The sequence below is a fragment of the Heptranchias perlo genome, chromosome 6, assembly GCF_035084215.1.
Source record: "Heptranchias perlo isolate sHepPer1 chromosome 6, sHepPer1.hap1, whole genome shotgun sequence".
Taxonomy (NCBI): Eukaryota; Metazoa; Chordata; class Chondrichthyes; order Hexanchiformes; family Hexanchidae; genus Heptranchias; species Heptranchias perlo.
This window is the reverse complement of record NC_090330.1, coordinates 85329724-85354260: the sequence shown is the minus strand read 5'-3', so window position 1 is coordinate 85354260 and position 24537 is coordinate 85329724. Positions and strand designations below refer to the sequence as shown.

The 24537-nt window shown below is 41.2% G+C and overlaps 2 protein-coding genes across 6 annotated transcripts in view; one reads left to right on the top strand and one right to left on the bottom strand.

Annotated features, from left to right (window-relative positions):
* Window positions 1-18842, bottom strand: part of LOC137323082 (dTDP-D-glucose 4,6-dehydratase-like) — a 67377-nt gene extending 48535 nt beyond the window's left edge. For 2 of the 4 annotated variants that reach the window (XM_067986489.1, XM_067986488.1), the window contains exons 1-5: window positions 18732-18842; window positions 7355-7421; window positions 7010-7078; window positions 2934-3024; window positions 1704-1846 (exon numbers count right to left, since the gene is read on the bottom strand). In XM_067986489.1, the coding sequence (XP_067842590.1) occupies window positions 1704-1846; window positions 2934-3024; window positions 7010-7078; window positions 7355-7421; window positions 18732-18817 (456 nt within the window). In that variant the 5' untranslated portion in view covers window positions 18818-18842. The remainder of the gene's footprint in view (window positions 1-1703; window positions 1847-2933; window positions 3025-7009; window positions 7079-7354; window positions 7422-18731) is intronic. The other 2 variants (XM_067986486.1, XM_067986487.1) reach the window with 1 other exon arrangement.
* Window positions 18843-19211: 369 nt separating this feature from the next.
* gpr180 (G protein-coupled receptor 180) overlaps window positions 19212-24537 on the top strand; it is a 106091-nt gene continuing 100765 nt past the window's right edge. For both annotated transcript variants that reach the window (XM_067985484.1, XM_067985485.1), the window contains exon 1: window positions 19212-19427. In XM_067985484.1, coding sequence (XP_067841585.1) covers window positions 19250-19427 — 178 coding nt within the window. In that variant the 5' untranslated portion in view covers window positions 19212-19249. The remainder of the gene's footprint in view (window positions 19428-24537) is intronic.

Genomic DNA, 24537 nt, shown 5'->3' with positions numbered 1-24537 from the left:
GTGGAATCGCTTCGCTCTGTCTATAGCATGTTGCTTCCGCTGTTTAGCACGCATGTAGTCCTGAGTGTAGCTTCACCAGGTTGGCACCTCATTTTTCGGTACGCCTGGTGCTGCTCCTGGCATGCTCTTCTACACTCTTCATTGAACCAGGGTTGATTCCCTGGCTTGTTGGTAATGGTAGAGTGAGGAATATGCCAGGCCATGAGGTTACAGATTGTGCTGGAATACAATTCTGCTGCTGCTGATGGCCCACAGCGCCTCATGGATGCCCAGTTTTGAGCTGCTAGATCTGTTCTGAATCTATCCCATTTAGCACGGTGGTAGTGCCACACAACACGTTGGATGGTGTGCTCAGTGCGAAGACGGGACTTCATCTCCACGAGGACTGAGCGGTGGTCACTCCTACCAATACTTTCATGGACAGATGCATTTGCAACAGGTCGATTGGTGAGGACGAGGTCCTTGGGATTTATCGACTTTAAGTCCCATTAATTTCTTTCGTACTTTTTTTTTACTAATACTAATTTCTTTCAGTTCCTCATTCTTGCCAGACCCTTGGTTTTCTAGTATTCCCTCATCTTAGTCATTTTCTCTTGTACACACTCACAGTCCTTCACAATCTTGCTGGGCATTTGTACCCGCAACAACAAAATTTCTAATGACTAAAGGTAAATAATTTAAACATAGTTTCCTGCTCTGCTCTGGCCTCCCCTGAAGCTGGGCCTTGTCGCAACCCCAGTGAGCACAACCCATCAATTTTGCCTGGTCCGCATTCTCCACTGTGGCCTGACATGATTCAACAGAAAAATTCTTCCATCAGGCATCAGTATTTTGCACATCTCAGCTAGAGTCATGGACAGAAATGTTTCCATTTGAACTCATTATTTATGTGTGAGAGATATATTACATTTGTAGAAAACAAACAACGATCTCCCTCTCGCTAGGAAATAAAGATGAAATCTGGGTCAGAAAAGTAGCATGTATTTGTTAACAGACACGACCCCCCACCAAATACAGCATACTCCCTCAGGTTCATCCACCCCTCTGCACAGAAAAAACTGCATCCTGGATTTAACCATTGACATTTGCAAACTCCCCCACCCCGTGATCCACTTTTTCCGGACTGCACAAATAACCCCAACCCACCCAGAACAAGATTTCCTCTATTTATGCCATCTCTCTATCCCTCTTCACCCCCCCAGAGGAATCAACATGTAATCTAGGATGAGTTCCAGAACCCCAACACCCTGTGACAAACAGGGGGGGGGGGAAAGAAAGAGAGGAAGGGAATGAGGAGCGGAAAGAGAAAAGACGGGAAGCAAAAGTGCACTCAGGGGGCCGAGGGTGGGGGAAAGAGCGGGAACAGGTCATATGGCAGAGAGAAGGGAAGAGAGTGTGCGCACCAGAGAGAGATGGGGGAAGAGGGCACGCGATTATGAGACACAAGAGATGAAAAGATTACTTATTTTGAGATTCTGAAAGTTTACAACCTTGTCTGTGGATCAAAAAGTAAAAATCTCATTAAAGTTGCAACACTAGCAAATTTGCAAGTTTCAATTAATACAGATTTTGTTACTTTTGTTTTATGCCAGTCATCATTGCTATTAATCATTACTATAGAAATTCCACTATCAAAGAGTGTTGCACACATGCGTTCAACGGGAATTACCTAAGGGATTAATTAAATTATTGACATCAGTTACCTCTTTAATACTTCCTCCATAGACTTCATCAGTGCTAACATGAATGAATTTCTCAACATTAGCTTGATAAGCAGCATTCACTAGGACTTGTGTACCATCGACATTCACATTTGTGAATTCTGAAGAACACCAAAAGGACTTATCTGAAAAAAAAACGTGAAAGCATTTATTGGGCTAGCAGCATGGAATTGTTGTTCATGTAACACAATAATTTTAAATGAATGCTTTAAAATCCGTTTAAAAAATACATTCACTATGGCATATAACATTAAAAAAATCATAGAGATAGCGAGAAATCTGAAATAAACAAAGTGCAGAAACTACTGCAAGGAAAAGGGTTCTGCTGAAGGTTCATACTTAAAAGATTAACTTTTCACTGATTATCAAACTGTTGTGCATTTCTACAATTTTTTGTTTTTATACAAAAAAAATTGTCACAAGATTTAAGAAATAAGCAAAAATGTGATGGAAATAAAGTTACGGTGCACAAAAACTTTTAAATGATCATTTACCCAATGGGAACTGCGACACGTTCTTTATAGAGCACAAATCACAATGGCCAAAGTTACACCAATGATGAGCAAGTCCACCTTAACTTCAGTGATAAAATTATGGTCAGATATTTAAAAATATATTTAGCGAAAACAGTAGAGTACAAATCAGAGGAAGTCGTACTCAACCCTTACAGTGCTCTGCTCAGACCAAACCTTGAGTACTGTATTCAGTTCTTGTCACCAAGATACAAGGGAGACATTCAAGCTCTTGAAGCAGTTAAGAGAAGAGTCATGAGACTGCTCCCTAGTATCACAGGACTGAGTTATTTGCAAAGACTGAAACAAAGGAGACGACTGATAGGTAAACAGTACAGAAAAGGTAGATCAGGATGCTACTAATCTGTGACAGTAGGGAAAGGGGTCAAAGGTTTATACTAGTAATAAAGCCCTTGTCGGGAAGTTCTTCTTCACAGTGATTAACACATGGAATGAACAGGCAGAGTAGTGGAGGCAAAACCTTTGGAATCAAGTTGGATGCTATGATGGGGAACGGTAGGCTCTTTCTATGTACGAGTAAAGATAGGCCAAATGGCCTTTCTCATCTGTATGTATCTTGTGAACAAAATCCTAGACTTTGCCATATACAATGTATTTACTTCCACGACCCTAAGCAAATAAACATTCTCTATAAACCAATAACAAGAAAGTAAAATACTGAAGAATGTGTTCTCCTTACCAACGTGAGTCTGAGCTGCAAAATGTAGAACTATGTGAATATTTTCAGTTTCAAACAACAGCTTCACAAAATGTTCATCACAAATATCACCCTATGAATGAAAAGATAATACTGCAAATATAAATCGTTAACAAATATAAATAAGTCACAGAGCCCCACAATTATGTTTTACCAAATTCACTATTTAAAAAATACCCAAAAGAGTCATTTAAAATAGTCCAACAATGATTACTACTTCAAGGAAATAAACACAGAAAATGAAGCTGAGCCTAAATCCGCTAAGTCCTAATCCATAAAAGATCAGACAAAGTGAAGTATGTGGGATCTATACTTTTACTGCTTGTGCTGAGCTTGTGTCATGCAGCCATGGAAAGTGATCAGCAGAAAAATAAAATTACGTTATTTCAAACCACATCACTTATTTTTTGTATAGATGTAAAAGATCCATGACACTATTCAAAGAATGTAAGGAATCTTACAACACCAGGTTATAGTCCAACAGTTTTATTTGAAAATCACAAGCTTTCGGAGATTATCTCCTTCGTCAGGTGAGTGAAAGGTTCTCAAATCGCATATCTTATATTAGGCTGGGACACGATCACACCAATCAAAGGTGTCGTTGGTGTTCAGACAGGTTAGCCACGGAAAACAGTACATCCCAGTATACTGAATACACAAGGGTCAGATTACAAAGCCAGAGAGAGAAAGAGACCCGAAAGGCAGAGAGAGAGAGAGAGAGAGAGAGAGAGAGAGAATGTCCAGTTGTATTAAAAACAGATAACTTCTTTTTTTCCTGCTGATGGGGTTACGTGTAGCGTGACATGAACCCAAGATCATGTGTCGATGATCTGGCATGTCTTGCAGAGGTTGCTGTGGCAGGGTTGTGTGGTGTCGTGGACGCTGTTCTCCTGAAAGCTGGGTAATTTGCTGCGAACGATGGTCTGTTTGAGGTTGGGTGGCTGTTTGAACAGACCATCGTTCGCAGCAAATTACCCAGCTTTCAGGAGAACAGCGTCCACGGCACCACACAACCCTGCCACAGCAACCTCTGCAAGACATTCCAGATCATCGACACAGATACCACCATCACACGAGAGGACACCACCCACCAGGTACATGGTTCATACTCCTGTGACTCGGCCAACGTTGTCTACCTCATACGTTGCAGGAAAGGATGCCCCGGAGCATGGTACATTGGCGAGACCATGCAGACATTGCGACAACGGATGAACGGACACCGCGCAACAATCGCCAGACAGGAGGGCTCTCTCCCAGTCGGGGAACACTTTAGCAGTCAAGGACATTCAGCCACCGATCTTCGGGTAAGCGTTCTCCAAGGCGGCCTTCGAGACACACGACAACGCAAAATCGTCGAGCAGAAATTGATAGCCAAGTTCCGCACCCATGAGGACGGCCTCAACCGGGATCTTGGGTTCATGTCACGCTACACGTAACCCCACCAGCAGGGAAAAAAAAGTTATCTGTTTTTAATACAACTGGACATTCTCTCTCTCTCTCTCTCTCTCTGCCTTTTGGGTCTCTTTCTCTCTTTGTCTGTAATTTGACCCATTGTGTATTCAGTATACTAGGACGTACTGTTTTCCATAGCTAACCTGTCTGAACACCAACGACACCTTTGATTGGTGTGATCGTGTCCCAGCCTAATATAAGATATGCGATTTGAGAACCTCTCATTCACTCACTCACCTGACGAAGGAGATAATCTCCGAAAGCTTGTGATTTTCAAATAAAACTGTTGGACTATAACCTGGTGTTGTAAGATTCCTTACATTCGTCCACCCCAGTCCATCACCGGCATCTCCACATCATGACTATTCAAAGAAGAGAAGGGAGTTCTGGTGTTCTGTCCAACATTCATCCCTCATCTTCCACCACCACCAAAACAGCTAAACTAATTTTACAAAGTAGCTACTGAAATAGATAATTAAATTTTCATGGTTTTTCCAATCACATTTCAGTCTTTTGGATGAGATGTTAAGCAGAAGCCTAGTTTTCCTGCTCAGATGGACATAAAAGATTCCAAGGCACTTTCTGAATAGTAGAGCTTTAAGGTGCCCTGGCCAACCGTCATCCCTCAACCAACACAACAACTACAACTTGCATTTATATAGTGCCTTTAATATAATAAAATGTCCCAAGGCACTTCACAGGAGCGTTGGCGAACAAAATTTAACACCAAAAGTGGTCATTTATCTCACTTGCTGCTTGTAGGATCTTGGTGTGTGCAAATTGGTTGCTATGTTTGCTACAAATCAACAGTGACTAAACTTCAAAAGTTATTCATTGGCTGTAGGAAGTGCTATATAAATACAAGTTCTTTCTAACTATACTGACGATCAGGTCACTAATGCTGCATTTGTTATTAGTCTTGCTGCTAGAGGCAGCTTTGACCTTGGCAGTAACACTAATATCAACGTGGCAGCACTTGTACTTCCTGTAGCACACTTACTTGCTACAAGTTATGGTTATTCTCCACACGATAGCAGCAACACAACAATCAATGTCAAACATAAAGAACCACAAATGACAGCACCTGAACATCACAGACTACCATTTTTCAATACTGCAGTTGGGCTATGCTCTCAGCCTATCCATACAACAGCAATGTAAAAATCACATTACCAGTCTGTATGAACACCCTGCTCCTACTCCTGAAGATGCTCAATCATTTCCTAGTTGCCACAGGTACATTGAAACTTGTCCTTTAATGTAAATGAAGTGCATTCCAGAGACTGGCAGCATTATCACATTGTTCTAATGATTAGAAAGTGACACCATCGATGTTTAAATACTTCAAGGAAATTACATCATCACAGATGGTATTGGTGTATATGTATGCTGACGACACCCAGCGCTACCTCACCACCACCTCTCTCGAACCCTCCACTACCTCTGATTTGTCATGGCTGCTTGTCCAACATCCAGTATTGGATGAGCAGAAATTTCCTCCAATTAAATATTGGGAAGACTAAAGCCTTAATCCTTGGCCCCCGCCACAAACTCCATTCGTCTCTCTGGCCACTGTCTGAAGCTGAACCAGACCATTCACAACCTGTCCATCCTATTTGACCCTGAGCTGAACTTCCGACCCCATATCCTCTCCATCACCAAGACTGCCTACTTCCTCCTCCATAACTTCGCCCATTTCCGCCCCGCCTCAGCTCATCTGCTGCTGAAATCCTCAACGATGTCTTTGTTACCTTCAGAGTCGTCTATTCCAATGCTCTCCTGGCCACCACCCCCCAATCTTGCACCCTTCGTAAACTTGAGTTCATCCAAAACTCTGCTGCTCATATCCTAACTCACACTAAGTCCCATTCACCCATCACCCATGTGCTTGCTGACTTATATTGGCTCCAGGTCCGGCAACGCCTCAGTTTTAAAATTCTCTTCCTTGTTTTCAAATCTGTCCAGGGCTTCAGCCCTCCCTATCTCTGAAACCTCCTTCAGCCCCACAACCCTCCGAGATTTCTGCACTCCATCAATTCTAGCCTCTTGTGCATCCCAGATTTTCATTACTCCACTGTTGGCAGCTGTCCCATCAGCTGTCTAGGCCCCAAGCTCTGGAATTCCCTCCCTAAGCCTCTCTACATTTCTCTCCTCCTTTAAGACGCTCTTTAAAACCTACCTCTTTGTACAAGCTTTTGGTCACCTGTCCTAATATCTCCTTATGTGGCTTGGTGTCAAATTTTGTTTGATAACGCTCCAGTGAAGCTCCTTGGGACGTTTCACTATGTTAAAGGCGCTATATAAATGCAAGTTGTAGTTGTTGGTGCTAAGTGCCTTGTTGCCAGGCTGACTGATACAGGAAATGTGACCCCTGGCAGTGTACTACTGTTCATTTCTCTGTGGTTAAAGACAGTCAGTGTTTCTCTTTGGGATATGTAATGAAGCATTTTTCCCACTGTAGTACCCATTTTATAATTCAAAGTTATAAAGAAACTATTTTTTTTTGGTTTGGCTTCCCTCAAAAAACTTTTGAACAGATGGTGCAAAGGGAGTTAATTATCAGTAGATAGTTTGTTACCTTAACGGTTCGGTAATGATTCAAATACCTGTATAAATCTGTAGTTTGTTCTGCTAGAAACTGATTGCAAATTCTTTAAGCTTGCACAATAATCAAGCTGTAGGAGGAAAAAAAAAGTAATGTGATAAAAAAAATGAAATCATAGAATGACAGCATAGAAGGTGACCAATCGGCCCATCGTGCCTGTGCCGGCTGTTTGAAAGAGCTATCCAATTAGTCCCATTCCTCTGCTCTTTCCCCATAGTCCTACAAATTTTTCTCCTTTACGTATTTTATCAAACCAAATACTATAATTCATATATTACTAGGTTCATGTCATAGCTTTCACAGCCTATCAAAATTATTTAATATATGAGTGTTTTAGCAGACTCACCTTGTCCAAGTTTATGATCAAATAGTCTGGATATCTTTCCAGAAGACAAATAATCACATGTGAGGCACTTGAAAGAAAAAACACATTGTTATTAAGCAAGTAATGCAGAGCTTCTTAACTTCTGAAAAAAGTACAATGTAATCAAAGTTATATGAGACCTGTATAGATCCATCATTCTGCTTGGTCGAAGGTTTAGTAACAAATTACAAGTCGCTCTGATATTTAGAGGACATAAAAACATCCAATATAGACAAATCAACTTGTATCTGGTTTTGGAACCATGAGCACAGCAAGGTCCTTAAACACCTTAGTCAATAATATTTTGTTCTCTTTGGAGATTTCATACAACTAAATGATTTATGGCATTTTTATTTGAGTCACAAATTCAAATGAAGAACCTTCATTTATATTGCACGTTCTCAAGCTGTCCCAAACACTTCACAGCACTGCTTTTGAAGGATAGTAAATGATAGGTGGACAAATGTGGCAGCCAATTTGTGCACAGCAAGATCCTACAAACAGCAAATATGATGAATGACCAGCTAATCAGTTTGTCATTTGAGAAAAGGGATATTGGCCAGGAAACTAAAAAAACCCTTGCTCTTCCTTAAATAATACCATGAGATCTTTTACAACCCCCTTATTGTCTGAAACATTGCACCTTAAACAATGTAGCATTCCCTCAGTACTGCATTGAAGTGTAAATCTCGATTAATGGAGTCAAGTCCTGGAGTGGGGCTTGAATCCACCACCCACTTTAGAGATTGAGTTTGAGGGAACTTGGATCTGCAGTTTTTCTTGCTGAAAACAGGATGCGCTTGTTAATGTCATCCAGCCCAGATTAAGATATATTCTCCAAACTACCACTGCTTTGCAATGAGAGCAAGAGGTTCTACACTGGATAGTGCAGTATGTAAAGCTTAAAATGGTACTTCAACTTTATTCTATTGGTCAATATCAGAGGGAGAGAAATAGATGCCAAATAGAAAATGCATGCAGTCAAACAAAATCACTTAGAAATCATAAAAAAGTCAAAAGACACATTGGCTTATTTGTGTCATCAGATCAATATGCAACATTAAACTTTGCATGCAAATTCTTAGTTTGTAGTTCTGTTCTATTCCTAAAACCCTTTCTGTATAAATAGGTGTCTGAGCTGTAAAGTGGGGAATTATTCTATTTTGGGTGAAGGGAAAAAGGTAGAGAATGAGAAACATTTTACCACAACATGAGGAAAACAATTTCCTGTGCAATTTCAGAAGCGAAGAAATGTGGCTGAAATTTATCCTAGTAGAGGATAAAAGTAAGATCAGGAAAAAGACTGTCTATATAACTTGGATTGGGAATGAAGTGGAAAAAGAGTAACGTGTTTATTTATGACTTAATGATTTATTTACCCCCAACTCTAAATTCTCAAACAATGTTCAGACCTGGTGTTTCCCAGCAAATCATGGAAATTATATTTTCGATTACAAGCTTAAGTTTAAAAACAATTCTTAGATTTTCCAAACCCTGTGTAATCTCTGAAAGTAATAGTGGTACTCAGTGACCAGTATTACACTATTCAAACTCAAAGAAACAAGAACCTACCGACTTTGAGTTGCAATACTTCAATAATACTCTAATATATCAGGAAAACAATGAGGAGATCCCCAAGAAGCCAGTAAAATTTCAGACATAAATGCATACTATTGAAAAAAAATCTCAATTATTACAAGAGCTTGATGCAAGTGGCATAAGTGCTACCAACTGAGCTATGCTGATGCAAAGTGTCAACATGGATGAGCTGGTAGCACTTTTGCCTCTTATATCAGAAGGTTGACAATTTAAGCCCCATTCCAGGACCTGGACACATTATTTAAGCTGACACTTCAGTGCACTACTGAGAGTGTTGTAATGTCAGAGAGATGCTGTCCTTTTGATGAGAAGTTAAACCTATCTGTTCAGGTGAATATAAAGGAATCCATAGCATTATACGAAGAGAAGCGAGGAGTCCTCTCTGTGCCCTGCAAAACATTCTTCCCTTAACCAACATCATGAAAAAAAGATAAACTCATCATTCATCTAATTTGTTGTGCTGTACACAAATCAGCTACTGTTTGTTTATATAAATAACATTTCAAAAGTAATTCAATGATTGTGTCGTGCTTTCAGACACAAGATACTATATAAATGCATTTCTTTTTCTTGCTATTTGGGGATGTCTGGGCTTTTCCTTGAGGAAACATCATTCTTTCTTTCCTCCTCCACCATCCCTTTTGAGTTTGGGGGAAAAAAAAAATCATAATGACCTAGTCAACTGTCCTACACACCAGGTGATTAGATAATGGAATAGATACTGTAAATTAATTTGTACAATCTCTCTGTTTCATTCATTGCCAAAGACAATGAATGACAGTCATGAGGTTATCCATATCAAATTGATAGTGGGTATTATGCAAACTTTTGTTGGCTACAAAAAAGTTAATAGAAACTAATAAATTTGGTTTAAAAAAAGAGGACAAAGGCAGACAATTACATTGGAGATTTTCTTACAGGATTAACATTATGGAGTTGCTAAATTTTATTTTACACAGAATAATCAATTGCATTGAATGATTAAGAACATTATTAAATTAATAATTTAAACTAGATAAACTAATTAGTTAGTAAAACTAAAAATATCGAGTGAATAAAAACTTTAACTAACTAAATATATAAAACAAGGTTAGATAGGGATGGCAGGGCAGGTGGTGTGTCATAACTGCGGTATGTGTGAGTTGGTGGAGACTGATCCCTGGGATGGCAGGACTGTCGTATGAGGAGACATTGGGTCGACTCGGCCTGTATTCACTCGAATCTAGAAGAATGAAAGGAGATCTCATTGAAACGTATAAAATTCTGACAGTTTTTGTGACTGGAAGCCTGTGGCCAGTGGGGTACCACAGGGATCGGTGCTGGGTCCCTTGCTGTTTGTGGTCTACATTAATGACTTGGATATGAATGTAAAAGGTATGATCAGTAAGTTCGCTGATGATACAAAGATTGGTAGGGTGGTAAATAGCGAGGAGGATAGCCTCAGTCTGCAGGACGATATAGATGGGTTGGTCAGATGGGCGGAACAGTGGCAAATGGAATTTAACCCGGAAAAGTGCGAGGTGATGCACTTTGGAGGGACTAACAAGGCAAGGGAATACACAATGAATGGGAGGACCCTAGGCAAGACAGAGGGTCAGAGGGATCTTGGTGTGCAAGTTCACAGATCCCTGAAGGCGGCGGAACAGGTAGATAAGGTGGTAAAGAAGGCATATGGGATACTTGCCTTTATTAGCCGAGGCATAGAATATAAGAGCAAGGAGGTTATGATGGAGCTGTATAAAACACTGGTTAGGCCACAGCTGGAGTACTGTGTGCAGTTCTGGTCGCCGCACTACAGGAAGGATGTGATCGCTTTGGAGAGGGTGCAGAGGAGATTCACCAGGATGTTACCAGGGCTGGAGCGCTTCAGCTATGAAGAGAGACTGGGAAGATTGGGTTTGTTTTCCTTGGAGCAGAGGAGGCTGAGGGGGGACATGATTGAGGTGTACAAAATTATGAGGGGCACAGATAGGATGGATACTAAGGAGCTTTTTCCCTTCGTTGAGGGTTCTATAACAAGGGGACATAGATTCAAGGTAAAAGGCGGGAGGTTTAGAGGGGATTTGAGAAAGAACTTTTTCACCCAGAGGGTGGTTGGAGTCTGGAACTCACTGTCTGGAAGGGTTGTGGGGGCAGGAACCCTCACAACATTCAAGAAGCATTTGGATGAGCACTTGAAATGCCATAGCATACAAGGCTACGGACCAAATGCTGGAATATGGGATTAGAGTAGACAGGGCTGATGGCCGGCGCGGACACGATGGGCCGAAGGGCCTCTATCCGTGCTGTATAACTCTATGACTCTATGGCTAGACAGACTGGATGCAGGAAGGATGTTTCCCCTGGCTGGGGGGGTCCAGAACAAGGGGTCACAGTCTCAGGATATGGGGTAGGACATTTAGGACTGAGAGGAGGAGAAATTTCTTCACTCAGAGGGTGGTGAACCTATGGAATTCTCTACCACAGAAGGCTGTGGAGGCCAAGTCACTAAATATATTTAAGAAGGAGCTAGATAGATTTCTAGACACAAAAGGCATCAAGGGGTATGGGGAGAGAGCGGGAATATGGTATTGAGCTAGAGGATCAGCCATGATCATATTGCATGGCGGAGCAGGCTCGAAGGGCTTAATGGCCTACTCCTATTTTCTATGTTTCTATGACCAGTGAGATCCCGAGCAACCACATCTGCAGCAAGTATCTGTAACTCGAGGAACTTTGGCTCAGAGTTGTTGAGCTGGAGTCCGAGCTAGACATTACGATGCATCAGGGAGGGGGCAGACTTATCTGGACACTTTGATCCAGGAGGCAGTCCCACCCCTTAGGTTAGGTAGCAGATTTGGTCTGAGGTCAGGGACAGGAGGATGTGACTGCGAGTCAGGTAGGTATGGGGGCCCAGGAGGCAGTGATGGAGGAGCCTCAGCCTTTGACCTTGTCCAACAGGTACAAGGTATTTGCTACCTGTGTGGATCAGAACAAAGACTGCAGGGAGGATGGGCAATTTAACTATGGCATCGTAGTACAGGAGGCCATTCGAGATGGGGGGGGGGAATAAAAAGGAATGCGGTAATGGTAAGGGATAGTATGGTCGGAGGAATAGACACTCTTCTCTGCAGCCGCGACCGGGAATCCCGAATGCTGTGTTGCCTGCGCGGTGCCAGGGTTAAGGATACCTCCTTGCGGCTGGAGAAGAACTTGGAGCATGAGGGGAAGGATCCAGTTGTCGTGGTCCACGTAGGAACCAACGACATAGGTAGAACTAGGAATGAGGTTCTGCTGAGCAAGTTTGAGGAGTTAGGGTCCAAGTTAATAAGCAGAACCCCAAAGGTAATATTCTCTGAGCCACACGCAAATTGTCATAGGGTCAAACAGATCACGGAGATAATGCATGGCTCAAAGAGTGGTGTGGGAGCCAGGGGTTTAGATTCATGGGACACTGGCACCAGTACTGGGAAAAGAGGGAGCTGTTCTGTTGGGACAGGCTCCACTTAAACCGGGCTGGGACCAGTGTCATGGCGAATTGAATAACTAGGGTGGTGGATAGGACTTTAAATTAAAAAGCTGGGGGGGGGGGGGGGGGGGGGTGGGCGGGGGGGAGAAAAACAGAGGACGGGAGGGTTCAGGTAAGAGTAAATTTATAAATCTAAAGAGAAAAGTCAAGGCTGCAGAGCAGTGTAGCGATTTGGGTAAAGATAAACTGTGCGTGTCAGGAAGGAACAGAGAGTTTAATGGTAATAATGCATCAATGAATATGGTCAAATCAGGGAAAAATAGTAAAAAGTTAAAATGAAAGGCACTTTATCTCAATGCACGAAGCATTCATAACAAGATAGATTAATTAATGGCACAAATAGAAATAAATAGGTTGGCTCTAGTAGCATTACTGAGACATGGTTGAAAGGTGACCAAGGTTGGGAATTAAATATTCCAGGATACTTGACTTTTCGAAAAGACAGACAAAATGGAAAAGGAGGGGAGGTAGCTCTGATAATAAAGGATGAGATAAAGACGATAGTGAGAACGGATCTTGGCTCGGAACATCAGGAAATAGAATCAGTATTGGTAGAGAAAAGAAATAACATGGGGCAGAAAATACTGGCAAGTGTAGTTTCTAGGCCTCCTAACAGTAGTTAAACTGTTAGGCAGAGTATTAATCAAGAAATAAGAGGAGCTTGTAACAAAGGTAATGCAATAATCACGGGGGACTTTAATCTTCATATAGATTGGGCAAATGAAATTGGCAAAAGTAGTTTGGAGGACAAGTTCATGGAATGCATTTGAGAGTTTCCTAAAACAATACGTCCTGGAACCAACCAGGGAACAGGCCATTTTAGATCTTGTCTTGTGTAATGAAACAGGGTTAATTGGTAATCTCATAGAAAGGGATCCTCTGGGGAAGAGTGATCATAATATGATGGAATTTCATATTGAGTTTGAGAATGATGCACTTAAGTCCGAAACCAGAGATTTAAACTTAAACAAAGCCAATTACATAGGTATGAGGGGCAAGTTGGCTAAAGTTGATTGGGAAATTAGATTCAAAGATGTGACGATAGATAAGCAATGGTGAACATTTAAAAAAATATTTCATAATTCTCAACGAATATACGTTCCATCGAGGAATAAAAACCCTACGGGAAAAGTGATCCATCTGTGGCTAACACAAGAAGTTAAGGATAGTATCAGATTAAAAGAGGCTTATAGCACACGTCACTCCGCTTTTTAAGAAAGGAGAGAGAGGGAAACCGGGGAATTATAGACCAGTTAGCCTAACGTTAGTTGTGGGGAAAATGCTGGAGTCTATAATTAAGGATAGGGTGACTGAACACCTCGAGAATTTTCAGTTAATCAGAGAGAGCCAGCATGGATTTGTGAAAGGTAGGTCGTGCCTGACAAACCTGATTGAAATTTTTGAAGAGGTGACTAAAGTAGTAGACAGGGGAATGTCAATGAATGTTATTGATATGGACTTCCAGAAGGCATTTGATAAGGTCCTACAGCTGGAGTACTGTGTGCAGTTCTGGTCGCCACACTACAGGAAGGATGTGATCGCTTTGGAGAGGGTGCAGAGGAGATTCACCAGGATGTTACCAGGGCTGGAGCGCTTCAGCTATGAAGAGAGACTGGGAAGATTGGGTTTGTTTTCCTTGGAGCAGAGGAGGCTGAGGGGGGACATGATTGAGGTGTACAAAATTATGAGGGGCACAGATAGGATGGATACTAAGGAGCTTTTTCCCTTCGTTGAGGGTTCTATAACAAGGGGACATAGTTTCAAGGTAAAAGGCGGGAGGTTTAGAGGGGATTTGAGAAAGAACTTTTTCACCCAGAGGGTGGTTGGAGTCTGGAACTCACTGCCTGAAAGGGTTGTGGAGGCAGGAACCCTCACAACATTCAAGAAGCATTTGGATGAGCACTTGAAATGCCATAGCATACAAGGCTACGGACCAAATGCTGGAATATGGGATTAGAGTAGACAGGGCTGATGGCCGGCGCGGACACGATGGGCCGAAGGGCCTCTATCCGTGCTGTATAACTCTATGACTCTATAAGAGACTGTTAGCTAAGATAGAAGCCCATGGAATCGATGGAAAAGTACGGACTTGGTTAGCACGTTGGCTGAGCGAAAGGCGACAGAGAGTAGGGATAATGGGTAGGCACTCACATTGGCAGGATGTGACTAGTGGAGTCCCGCAGGGATCTGTCTTGGGGCCTCAATTATTCACAATATTTATTAACGACTTAGATGAAGGCATAGAAAGTCTCATATCTAAGTTTGCCGATGACACAAAGATTGGTGGCATTGTAGGCAGTGTAGATGAAAACATAAAATTACAAAGCGATATTGATAGATTAGGTGAATGGGCAAAACTGTGGCAAATGGAATTCAATGTAGACAAATGTGAGGTCATCCACTTTGGACCAAAAAAGGATAGATCAGGGTACTTTCTAAATGGTAAAAAGTTAAAAACAGTGGATGTCCAAGGGGACTTAGGGGTTCAGGTACATAGATCATTGAAGTATCATGAACAGGTACAGAAAATAATTAAGAAGGCAAATGGAATGTTGGCCTTTATATCTGGAGGACTGGAGTACAAGGGGACAGAAGTTATGCTGCAGCTATACAAAACCCTGGTTAGACCGCACCTGGAGTACTGTGAGCAGTTCTGGGCACCGCACCTTCGGAAGGACATATTGGCCTTGGAGGGAGTGCAGCGTAGGTTTACTAGAATGATACCCGGACTTCAAGGGTTAAGTTACGAGGAGAGATTACACAAATTGGGGTTGTATTCTCTGGAGTTTCGAAGGTTAAGGGGTGATCTAATCGAAGTTTATAAGATATTAAGGGGAACGGATAGGGTGGATAGAGAGAAACTATTTCCGCTGGTTGGGGATTTTAGGAGTAGGGGGCACAGTCTAAAAATTAGAGCCAGACCTTTCAGGAGCGAGATTAGAAAACATTTCTACACACAAAGGGTTGTAGAAGTTTGGAACTCTCTTCCGCAAACAGCAATTGATACTAGCTCAATTGCTAAATTTAAATGTGAGATAGATAGCTTTTTGGCAACCAAAGGTATTAAGGGATATGGGCCAAAGGCAGGTATATGGAGTTAGATCACAGATCAGCCATGATCTTATCAAATGGCGGAGCAGGCACGAGGGGCTGAATGGCCTACTCCTGTTCTTATGTTCCTATGATGTTGCCAAGAAGGGAACTAAGCCTGAGGATTGGGAGAGTTTTAGAAACCAGCAAAGGATGACCAAAAAATTGATAAAGGGGAAGAAAATAGAATGACAGTAAACTAGCAAGAAATATAAAAACAGATTGTAAGAACTTCTACAAGTATATAAAAAGGAAGAGAGTAGCGAAGGTAAATCTGGTTCCCTTAGAGGTTGAGGCAGGAGAAATTATAATGGGGAATAAAGAAATGGCAGAGATATTAAACAAATATATTGTATCTGTCTTTACAGTAGAAGACACAAAAAAAACCGGAAATAGTGGGGAACCAAGGGTCTAATGAGAGTGAGGAACTTAAAGTAATTAATATTGGTAAAGAAAAAGTGCTGGAGAAATTAATGGGACTAAAAGCCAACAAATCCCCTGGACCTGATGGCCTACATTTTAGGGTTCTAAAAAGAGGTGGCTGCAGAGATAGTGGATGCATTGGTTGTGATCTTACAAAATTCCCTAGATTCTAGAACCATCCCAGTGGACTGGAAGTTAGCAAATGTAACTCCGCTATTTAAGAAAGGAGGGAGAGAGAAAATAGGGAACTACAAGCCAGTTAGTCTGACATCAGTAGTCAGGAAAATGCTGGAATCTATTATTAAGGACGTGGTAATGGGGCACTTAGAAAATCATAATATGATTATGAAAGGGAAATCATGTTTGACAAATCTACTGGAGTTTTTTTGAGGATGTAACTAGCAAGATAGATAAAGGTGAACCAGTGGATGTAGTATATGTGGATTTTCAAAAAGCATTCGATAAGGTGCCACACAAAAGGTTGTTACCCCCAACCCCATGAGCCCTTATCTTGTGTAATATATTAGCATGGATAGAGGATTAGTTAACAGACAGAAAACAGAGTAGGGATAAACGGGGTCATTCTCAGGTTGGCAGCTGTAACTAGTAGGGTGCTGCAAGGATTAGTGCTGGGGCATCAGCTATTTACAATCTATATGAATGAATCAGATGAAGGGACTGAGTGTAATATGTCCAAGTTTGCTGATGATACAAAGTTAGGTGGGAAAGTAAGTGGTGAGGAGGACACAAAGAGTCTGCAAAGGGATATAGGCAGGTTAAATGACTGGGCAAGAAGGTGGCAGATGGAGTATAATGTGGGAAATGTGAGGTTACTCACTGGTAGGAAGAACAGAAAAACAGAATATTTTTTAAATGGTGAGAAAATATTAAATGTTGGTGTTCAGAGGGCCCTTATACACGAAACACAAAATGTTAGCATGCAGCTACAGCAAGCAATTAGGAAGTCAAATGATATGTTGGTCTTTACTGCAAGGGGGTTGGAGTACAACAGTAAGGAAGTCTTGCTGCAATTGTACAGGGCTTTGGCAAGACCACACCTGGAGTACTGCACAGAGTTTTGGTCTCTTTTCCTAAGGAAGGATATACTTACCTTAGCGGCGGTGCAGTAAAGGTTCGCTAGATTGATTCCTGGGATGAGAGGGTTGTCCTATGAAGAGAGATTGTGTAGAATGGGCCTATTTTGTCCTGAGTTTAGAAAAAGGTGATCTAATTGAAACATATAATATTCTGAGGGCTTCACAGGGTAGATGCTGAGAGGCTGTTTCCCCTGGCTGGAGAATCTAGAACTAGGGGGCATAGTCTCAGGCTAAGGGATCAAACATTTAGGACTGAGATGAGAAGGAATCTCTTCTCTCAGAAGGTTGTGAATCTTTGGAATTCTCTACCCCAGGGGGCTGTGGATGCTCAGTTGTTGAGTATATTCAAATACAGATCGATAGATTTTTGGATTCTAAGGGAATCAGGGGACATGGGGATTGGGTGAGAAGGTGGAGTTGAGGTCGAAGATCAGCCATGATCTTACTGGGTGGTGGAGCAGGCTCGAGGGGCCATGTGGCCTCCTGCTCCTACTTTTGTTCTTAACACAAGAGTGAAATGTGAATGGTTTCTTGTAAACTGACCCCAAAAATAACATTATTTTCACTGCCCACTTTACAAAGCAGTGTTATTTATCACATTTGTGGTAACACTGCAAGATTATAAGAATGTAATCTGTGGTGGAACACCGGGCAATAGCACTGATCGCTACCTACAAGAATTTTAAAGCTGCAGTGCCCCATTTTTATATTATATATTTTTGTGGACAGATGTAAATTGAAACCTAGAGGAAAGAGGCAGAGAAGAAAAAACTCAACTTAAACTAGTTATGAAAATCATATTCCTGTTTTTTCATAGACAACACCCACTTTTGCTCTTTGTCTCTAAATATATCAATCACTGACCCATTACAGGGAGCTGGACATTGAAGGAGTGTGAAGACTGATGATTGAAGGGTGCGTTATTCTAAATATATTTTGTAACAACCAAAAAAACAAACAGCTGTATATCCTGAGGGCAGCAAGTGAAAGGGCCATTTTTGTAAAACAAAATAAAATCCACCTATTTATATTACATCCACCCGATTCAACTCTAATTCCATATCGCACTTTTTACACCATTATACTACCATCTAAGATTACGCCACAAATTTCAACTGTTTGTTCCTCAAATACTTATGACCAAATAGGAATGTTGTCCAGATTTGTTGTCTAGCAAACAATGTATTAGACAATAGCCTCCTAAATGACTGTCGTCGACCTGAAACGTTAATCGTTTCTCTCTCCTGACGTGCTGAGTAGTTCCAGCACTTTCTGTTTTAATTAAAGGCAAATGTACTGTTGTGGGATACAGAAAGGGAGAACGTGTGGGGGAGAAGATATTGCAGAAGGAGGTATGCAGGAAGAGAAAATGTTAGGAAACACTTTCGCAGAGGGCATCTTCAGCTGTACCAGGAGCAAGAGAGATAGCTACTTTAACGTGGAGATGGTTGACTGCTGATGGTGCTGTCACCAACCCCTCACCCAGCAGATTATCACAAACTTCTGTAGTGCCCCTAAATTTCAGGGGCAATTCCGCCACCGGCCAACTTCGAAAGGCAACCCCATACTATGCCTGCTGCCCCCGTCACTAGGACACCCACACCAGCCCAACGATCAACACCTCCCCACACCGGGTACCTACATAAAACCCGCGCCGCCGGTCACCAACAGCCGCTTTTTAAAACTCGCTCGCGCTCCCCTGACATTCCAACCGCTTTCCTCGGACATCTTCGCTCACTACTTTACCACCTGTCGTAAAGCACACACGTTTACAATTTTTAAAAAGTGTTTTGCCTCGGTCCAGCCCGAACTCCTTAGAAAAACACAAACTAATTTTTACTGTCTAAAGTGACAAATTCAACAATTAAAATGATTCGTGGCGGTGGGATTTATTTATTGGTTCGTCCTTACGACAGTTTTTTGCAACCACTTTTTGGCTCAATTTGACACGTAGAAAATCACCGGCAAAGCTGCTCATAAAGAGATGATCAAACTCAATGGCACTAAGATCCCGCCCCCACTTAATGCCGGTTGGTTAATATTTCAATACAGGGCCCATCCTGGCGTTTTCTGCAGTTAGGAATGGTTATCTTGGGTGTCAATCATCTGAGTATCAGGTTAGAGTGAGGTGCAGGACTTTATCCGTTGAGCCTAGAATGGATGAGGTGGAGTGTTTGGCTTTTAATCACAACTGAAACAATGGCGCTTTTATTCTTTCTGGCCACTTTTGCAGAACTGCTGTTGCTGATGTGCGAGGGAAAAACAGTGAATGGATTTTTCAGTAGTGATATCGCGAGACAGAGTGGTGGGCAGCAAGTTGCTAAATTTCTGTTTCATGGTAGGTGCTGATTATTTTAAGGATTTATATATTCAGTACCTTCAGTTAGCGACATGTTTTTTGCAAAGACTACATTTTAAAGCATACACAATCAATTTTAGTAATGCTCTCTGCACAAATAACGAGAAAGAGCTTCTCGTTATTTGTGCAAGCAAAAGGTGCACTATTGCTCAGGGCAAGTTCCCTTTAACAAGTTCAAATGTCAATGCATTTTATCCATTTGACCCTCAATCCAATAGGTCTAATGAAAATACGGTAATTTTATCATGCAATTTTGAAACAAAGCAAAAAAATTAAAAAGTTGTTCTTCATCTATCTGCACTAGAGAAATTCCATTGAAGAGTCATTAGAAACCTGGCTGGCTATAAAGTTGATCTCATTTTCAAATTTACTGGATCAATATTGATCATCCCCGACCTTTAGTGAAGTTTATTGAACTGTAAAATATTTGAGGGAAATGGCATACAAACCAAGCTCAATAACATTGTGGTAGAGAAACACTTCAGGTATTATGGATCCTTTTTCTTGGTTTCCAGTAAAATTGATCTTAAATTGAAAATTATATCATTAAGTACAGTAAAAAGTACAAAGATAAATCAACCCAAATTATTATTGCATGCCTTCCTGGCAGCATTGGCAGAGGCTCAGAATATTATCTATCTTTTCTCATTCCTAGTGGTGCATGATGTTAGAGATTGATAAGAATTCAATTTAGATTGAAATAATTAGATAAATGTGGGAATCAGCTTTTAATATGGTTAGTCAATTGGAATTAGGACAAAAGCATAACAGTAGAAGGAGGCAACCATTCAAGGCTGTTACTTCCAAATACCATAAACAGATCTATTATGGACTCTGCCCAATTTGTTTAATTTTCTGAAGGAGATAATCAGCTACAGATAAAACCTTCTGAAAGATAACATTCTGTGAAGTTCTTCCCTGATCAATGCAAAGAAATCTAGCAAAGTGTTAGTTTATTAATCTCCAGTATTCAACTCAGACTAATTGTATGCCACAGTTGATGCTTGATTTAAGGATCACAAGTGCCATCATAACCTACAACATTTAATTTCATTTTCAACCATTTGTTCATCCAGTCCTTTTTGACAGGAGCCTGTAAAATTCATTTAGTTAAATGTTAATTTGTTCCTAGATTCTCAAACTCTACACATATTATCTTTTGCCCTCGACTGGAGTGGCAAGCTTTCTCTCCGAATTGGTATAACAGTTCCTTTTCATCCCAATTCTTAATCTAGCTGCTAATGTTACTTGTTTTTTAAAAAATAGTAAGGAATTGTTACGCACAAATCAGATTTCAAATTAATCAAAATCTTGTTTTTTTCCCCTGCTCTTGTTGTTTTAGTGCTATATATTAACAACAACTTGCATTTATATATTGCCTTTAACATGGAAAGAAATGTCCCAGAGGCACAAGGAAAAAGATGATATTAGGGGTTGTGACCAAAGTCTTGGTCAAAGAAGTAGGTTTTAAGGAGGATCTTAAAGGAGGGGTTCAGAGAATGAATTCTAGAGTGTGGTGCCTAGGGAGTGAAGGCACAGGCACCAATGGGCCAAGGATAGACCCTTGAGGGATTGTCGAGGTATTTGTGTGTGGGGGGGGGGGGAGGCGTTGTAGGGCAGGGAGGCCAAATACTCTGGCTACAATCGGATAGATGAGAGTGGAACCCCGATCCCCGATTTTCTTTGCTCCACCTTTGGCAGCCGTCCCTTCAGATGCCTTAGTATCAAATTTTGTTTGATAATCGCTCCTGTAAAGCACCTTTGGATGTTTTACTACATTAAAGGCACTATATAATTGCAAATTGTTGTTGTTTGTAATGTGGGAATTGTAATTAGTGTAACTTAATTCTGACATTGGGTGAGAAAAGTGAAAACGTGTCTCATTTCCTTAATATTGACATTCCTCAACTTAACCATAAAAAATCACCTAAAATAAATTTGAAGAATAGTATGTTCATGAAAAATGTTTGGGAAATAGTTTTTTGTTAATTTGTTGAATAACATATGACTCAGTGACATAATCAGAACACATTATCATGTGACTTCATCTTGATGAAATTGGTGCACTCCTATCTCTTCACCCACTTAATCATAAAAGGTTTGCCAAACACTTTTTCAGATGAAAACAGTGCCCATTTAAAGGACAGATAGTGGAGTAACTTGGAAGTGTTTGTTGTCTAGTAGATCATCAGGCATAACACCTCAGTGCCCAGCCTCTTTAGAAGTGTAAAATTGTTTTAGAAATAACAGTTCTGATTGTGAGGCAAGCCGTGGGTACTTTTTTCAATATTATCTTCATAATCTCCAACCCCCTCTAATTTTCTTCCATTCCCCTCCTTCCCCCACCCCATAGAATCATAGAAAGGTTACAGTCCGTGCCGGCTCAATGCAAGAGCAATCCAACTAGCCCCACTCCCCCCACCCTATCCCGGTAGCCCTGCAAATTTTTTCCTTTCAAGTAATTATCCAGTTCCCTTTTGAAGGCCATGATTGAATCTGCCTCCAACACCACGCCCCCACCCCCGGCTGTGCATTCCAGATCCTAAACACTCGCTGCGTAAAAAAGTTTTCCCTCATGTCGCCTTTGGTTCTTTTGCCAATCACCTTAAATCTGTGTCTTCTGGTTCTTGACCCTTCCGCCAATGGGAACAGTTTCTCTCTATCTATTCTGTCTAGACCCTTTATGATTTTAAATATCTCTATCAAATCTCCTCTCAACCTTCTCTGTTCCAAGGAGAACAACCCCAGCTTCTCCAATCTATCCACGTAACTAAAGTCCCTCATCCCTGGATTCATGCTAGTAAATCTTTTCTGCACCCTCTCTAAGGCTTTCATATCTTTCCTAAAGTGCGGTACCCACAATACTCCAGTTGTGGTTGATCTAGTGTTTTATAAAGGTTCATTATGACTTCCTTGCTTTTGTACTCTATGCCTTTATTTATAAAGCCCAGGATCCCGTATGCTTTTTGAACCGCTTTCTCAACCTGCTTTGCCACTTTCAACGATTTGTGCCCCAGATCTCTGTTCCTGTACCCCTTTTAGAATTGTGCCCTTTAATTTATATTGCCCCTTCTCGTTCTTCCTACCGAAATGTATCACTTTGCATTTTTCTGCGTTAAATTTCATCTGCATGTCCGCCCATTCCACCAGCCTGTCTATATCCTCATGAAGGCTATCACTGTCCTTCACACTGTTCACTACTCTTCCAAGTTTTGTCATCTGCAAATTTGGAAATTGTGCCCAGTACACCCAAGTCCAAGTCATTAATGTATATCAAGAAAAGCAGTGATCCTAGTACCGACCCCTGGCGAACATCACTGTACATCTCCCTCCAATCCGAAAAAAAAACGTTCACCACTACTCTCTGCTTCCTGTAACTTAGCCAATTTTGTATCTGTGCCGCTACTGCCCCCTTTATTCATGGGCTTCAATTTTGATGACAAGCCTATTATGCGGCACTTTATCACATGCCTTTTGAAAGACCATGTACACTGCATCAACCACATTGCCCTTATCGACCCTTTCTGTTACCTCATCAAAAAACTATATAATGGCTATGGCAATGACAAGCCCTTGGATATGGTTCCACATGAAGGGCCCTCCTTGCCCTACTTGGCAGTCTTCATGTGTGAGTTTGGATAGTGAGGGTTGGTGGACTATTTTAATTTGGTGGCCAGCAGAATTGACACTGGCCTGTTTTCTTCAGAACAGGGGAGGTTATGGGTGATTTGATAGAATTGTTTAAAATTATGAAGGGATGGGACAAAGTAGCTAGAAACAGACTGTTTCCAATGATTGAGGGGTCTAGACCAAGGGGACAGAGATAGAAGATTAGATGAAAGAGATTTTTGGCAGAGAGTGGGAAAATCATTTTTACACAGAGGGTTGTGAATGCACTACTAGAGTTAGTGATTGAAGAAAAGACCATATCAACATTTAAGAATAGGTTAGATAGGTGATTGAAGGAAAAGGAAATAAAGCAATAGAGGTGCAGAGTGGGCACTTGGAATGCTTGTGTGGATGATTAAACACGGACTGGCTGGGCTGAACGGTCTGTTTTCTATGTAATTTTATAATCCTGTACTTGCCTGACGTCCATGTACACAGAGGGTTGACTAGCAATGAGTGGTGAGAACCTTGTCTGATTCCTTCCTTTCCTTTGACTGGCAACGCTGAGGCCAATTGCAGCATTTCTATTGCTGTACATTTAAGATTGGCCGTATCAACATGGAACTGTGACCAACCATGTAACCTTCCTAGTCAGTATGGCTCAGTACCTCATGATGCAGTTTGACTCAGTGGGTATATATACAGGAGCTTTGAAACTTATTTTTATGCTGGAAAAAAAAGCAGTTATTATTGTAATGAAAATCATTATTGACCATTATTGTAGAATCCTGTATTATTACTTTAACAACATGTATTTTAATGCATTTTTCTCAAGCGGTAGCAGAAACACTGCATGTTGATATCTGATGCACTGTCTTCTGCAAAGCTAGAAAATGTTCCAGAATTTTGTAGTGGAGGGATGGATCTCTCTCCACTTTTTGGAAGTGATTTACTCTGTAGCCCGTGAGAGGGAACATTAATCTAGATCTAAAAATGCAGATTTTAAAATGATCCCAACTCAAAAAAAAATTGGTGCAAACGTTATCCACGGTACAACTTGTGTCTCTTGTACGAGAGATTGAGTAGATCTCATTGAAACATACAAGATTTTGAGGGGGCTTGACAGGGTAGATGCTGAGAGGTTTTTTCCCCTGGCTGGACAGTCTAGAACTCGGGAGCATAGTCGCAGGATAAGGGATCGGCCATTTAGGACTGAGATAAGGAGGAATTTCTTCACTCAGAGGGTGGTGAATCTTTGGAATTCTCTACCCCAGAGGGTTGTGGATGTTGAGTCGTTTAGTATATTCAAGGCTGAGCTAGATAGATTTTTGGACTCTAGGGGAATCAAGGGATATGGGGATCGGGCAGGAAAGGGGAGTTGAGGTCGAAGATCAGCCATGATCTTATTTAATGGTGGAGAAGGCTGTATGGCCTGGTTTCTTATATTCTTATGGAATATTTTTTAAATGGTGAGAAACTA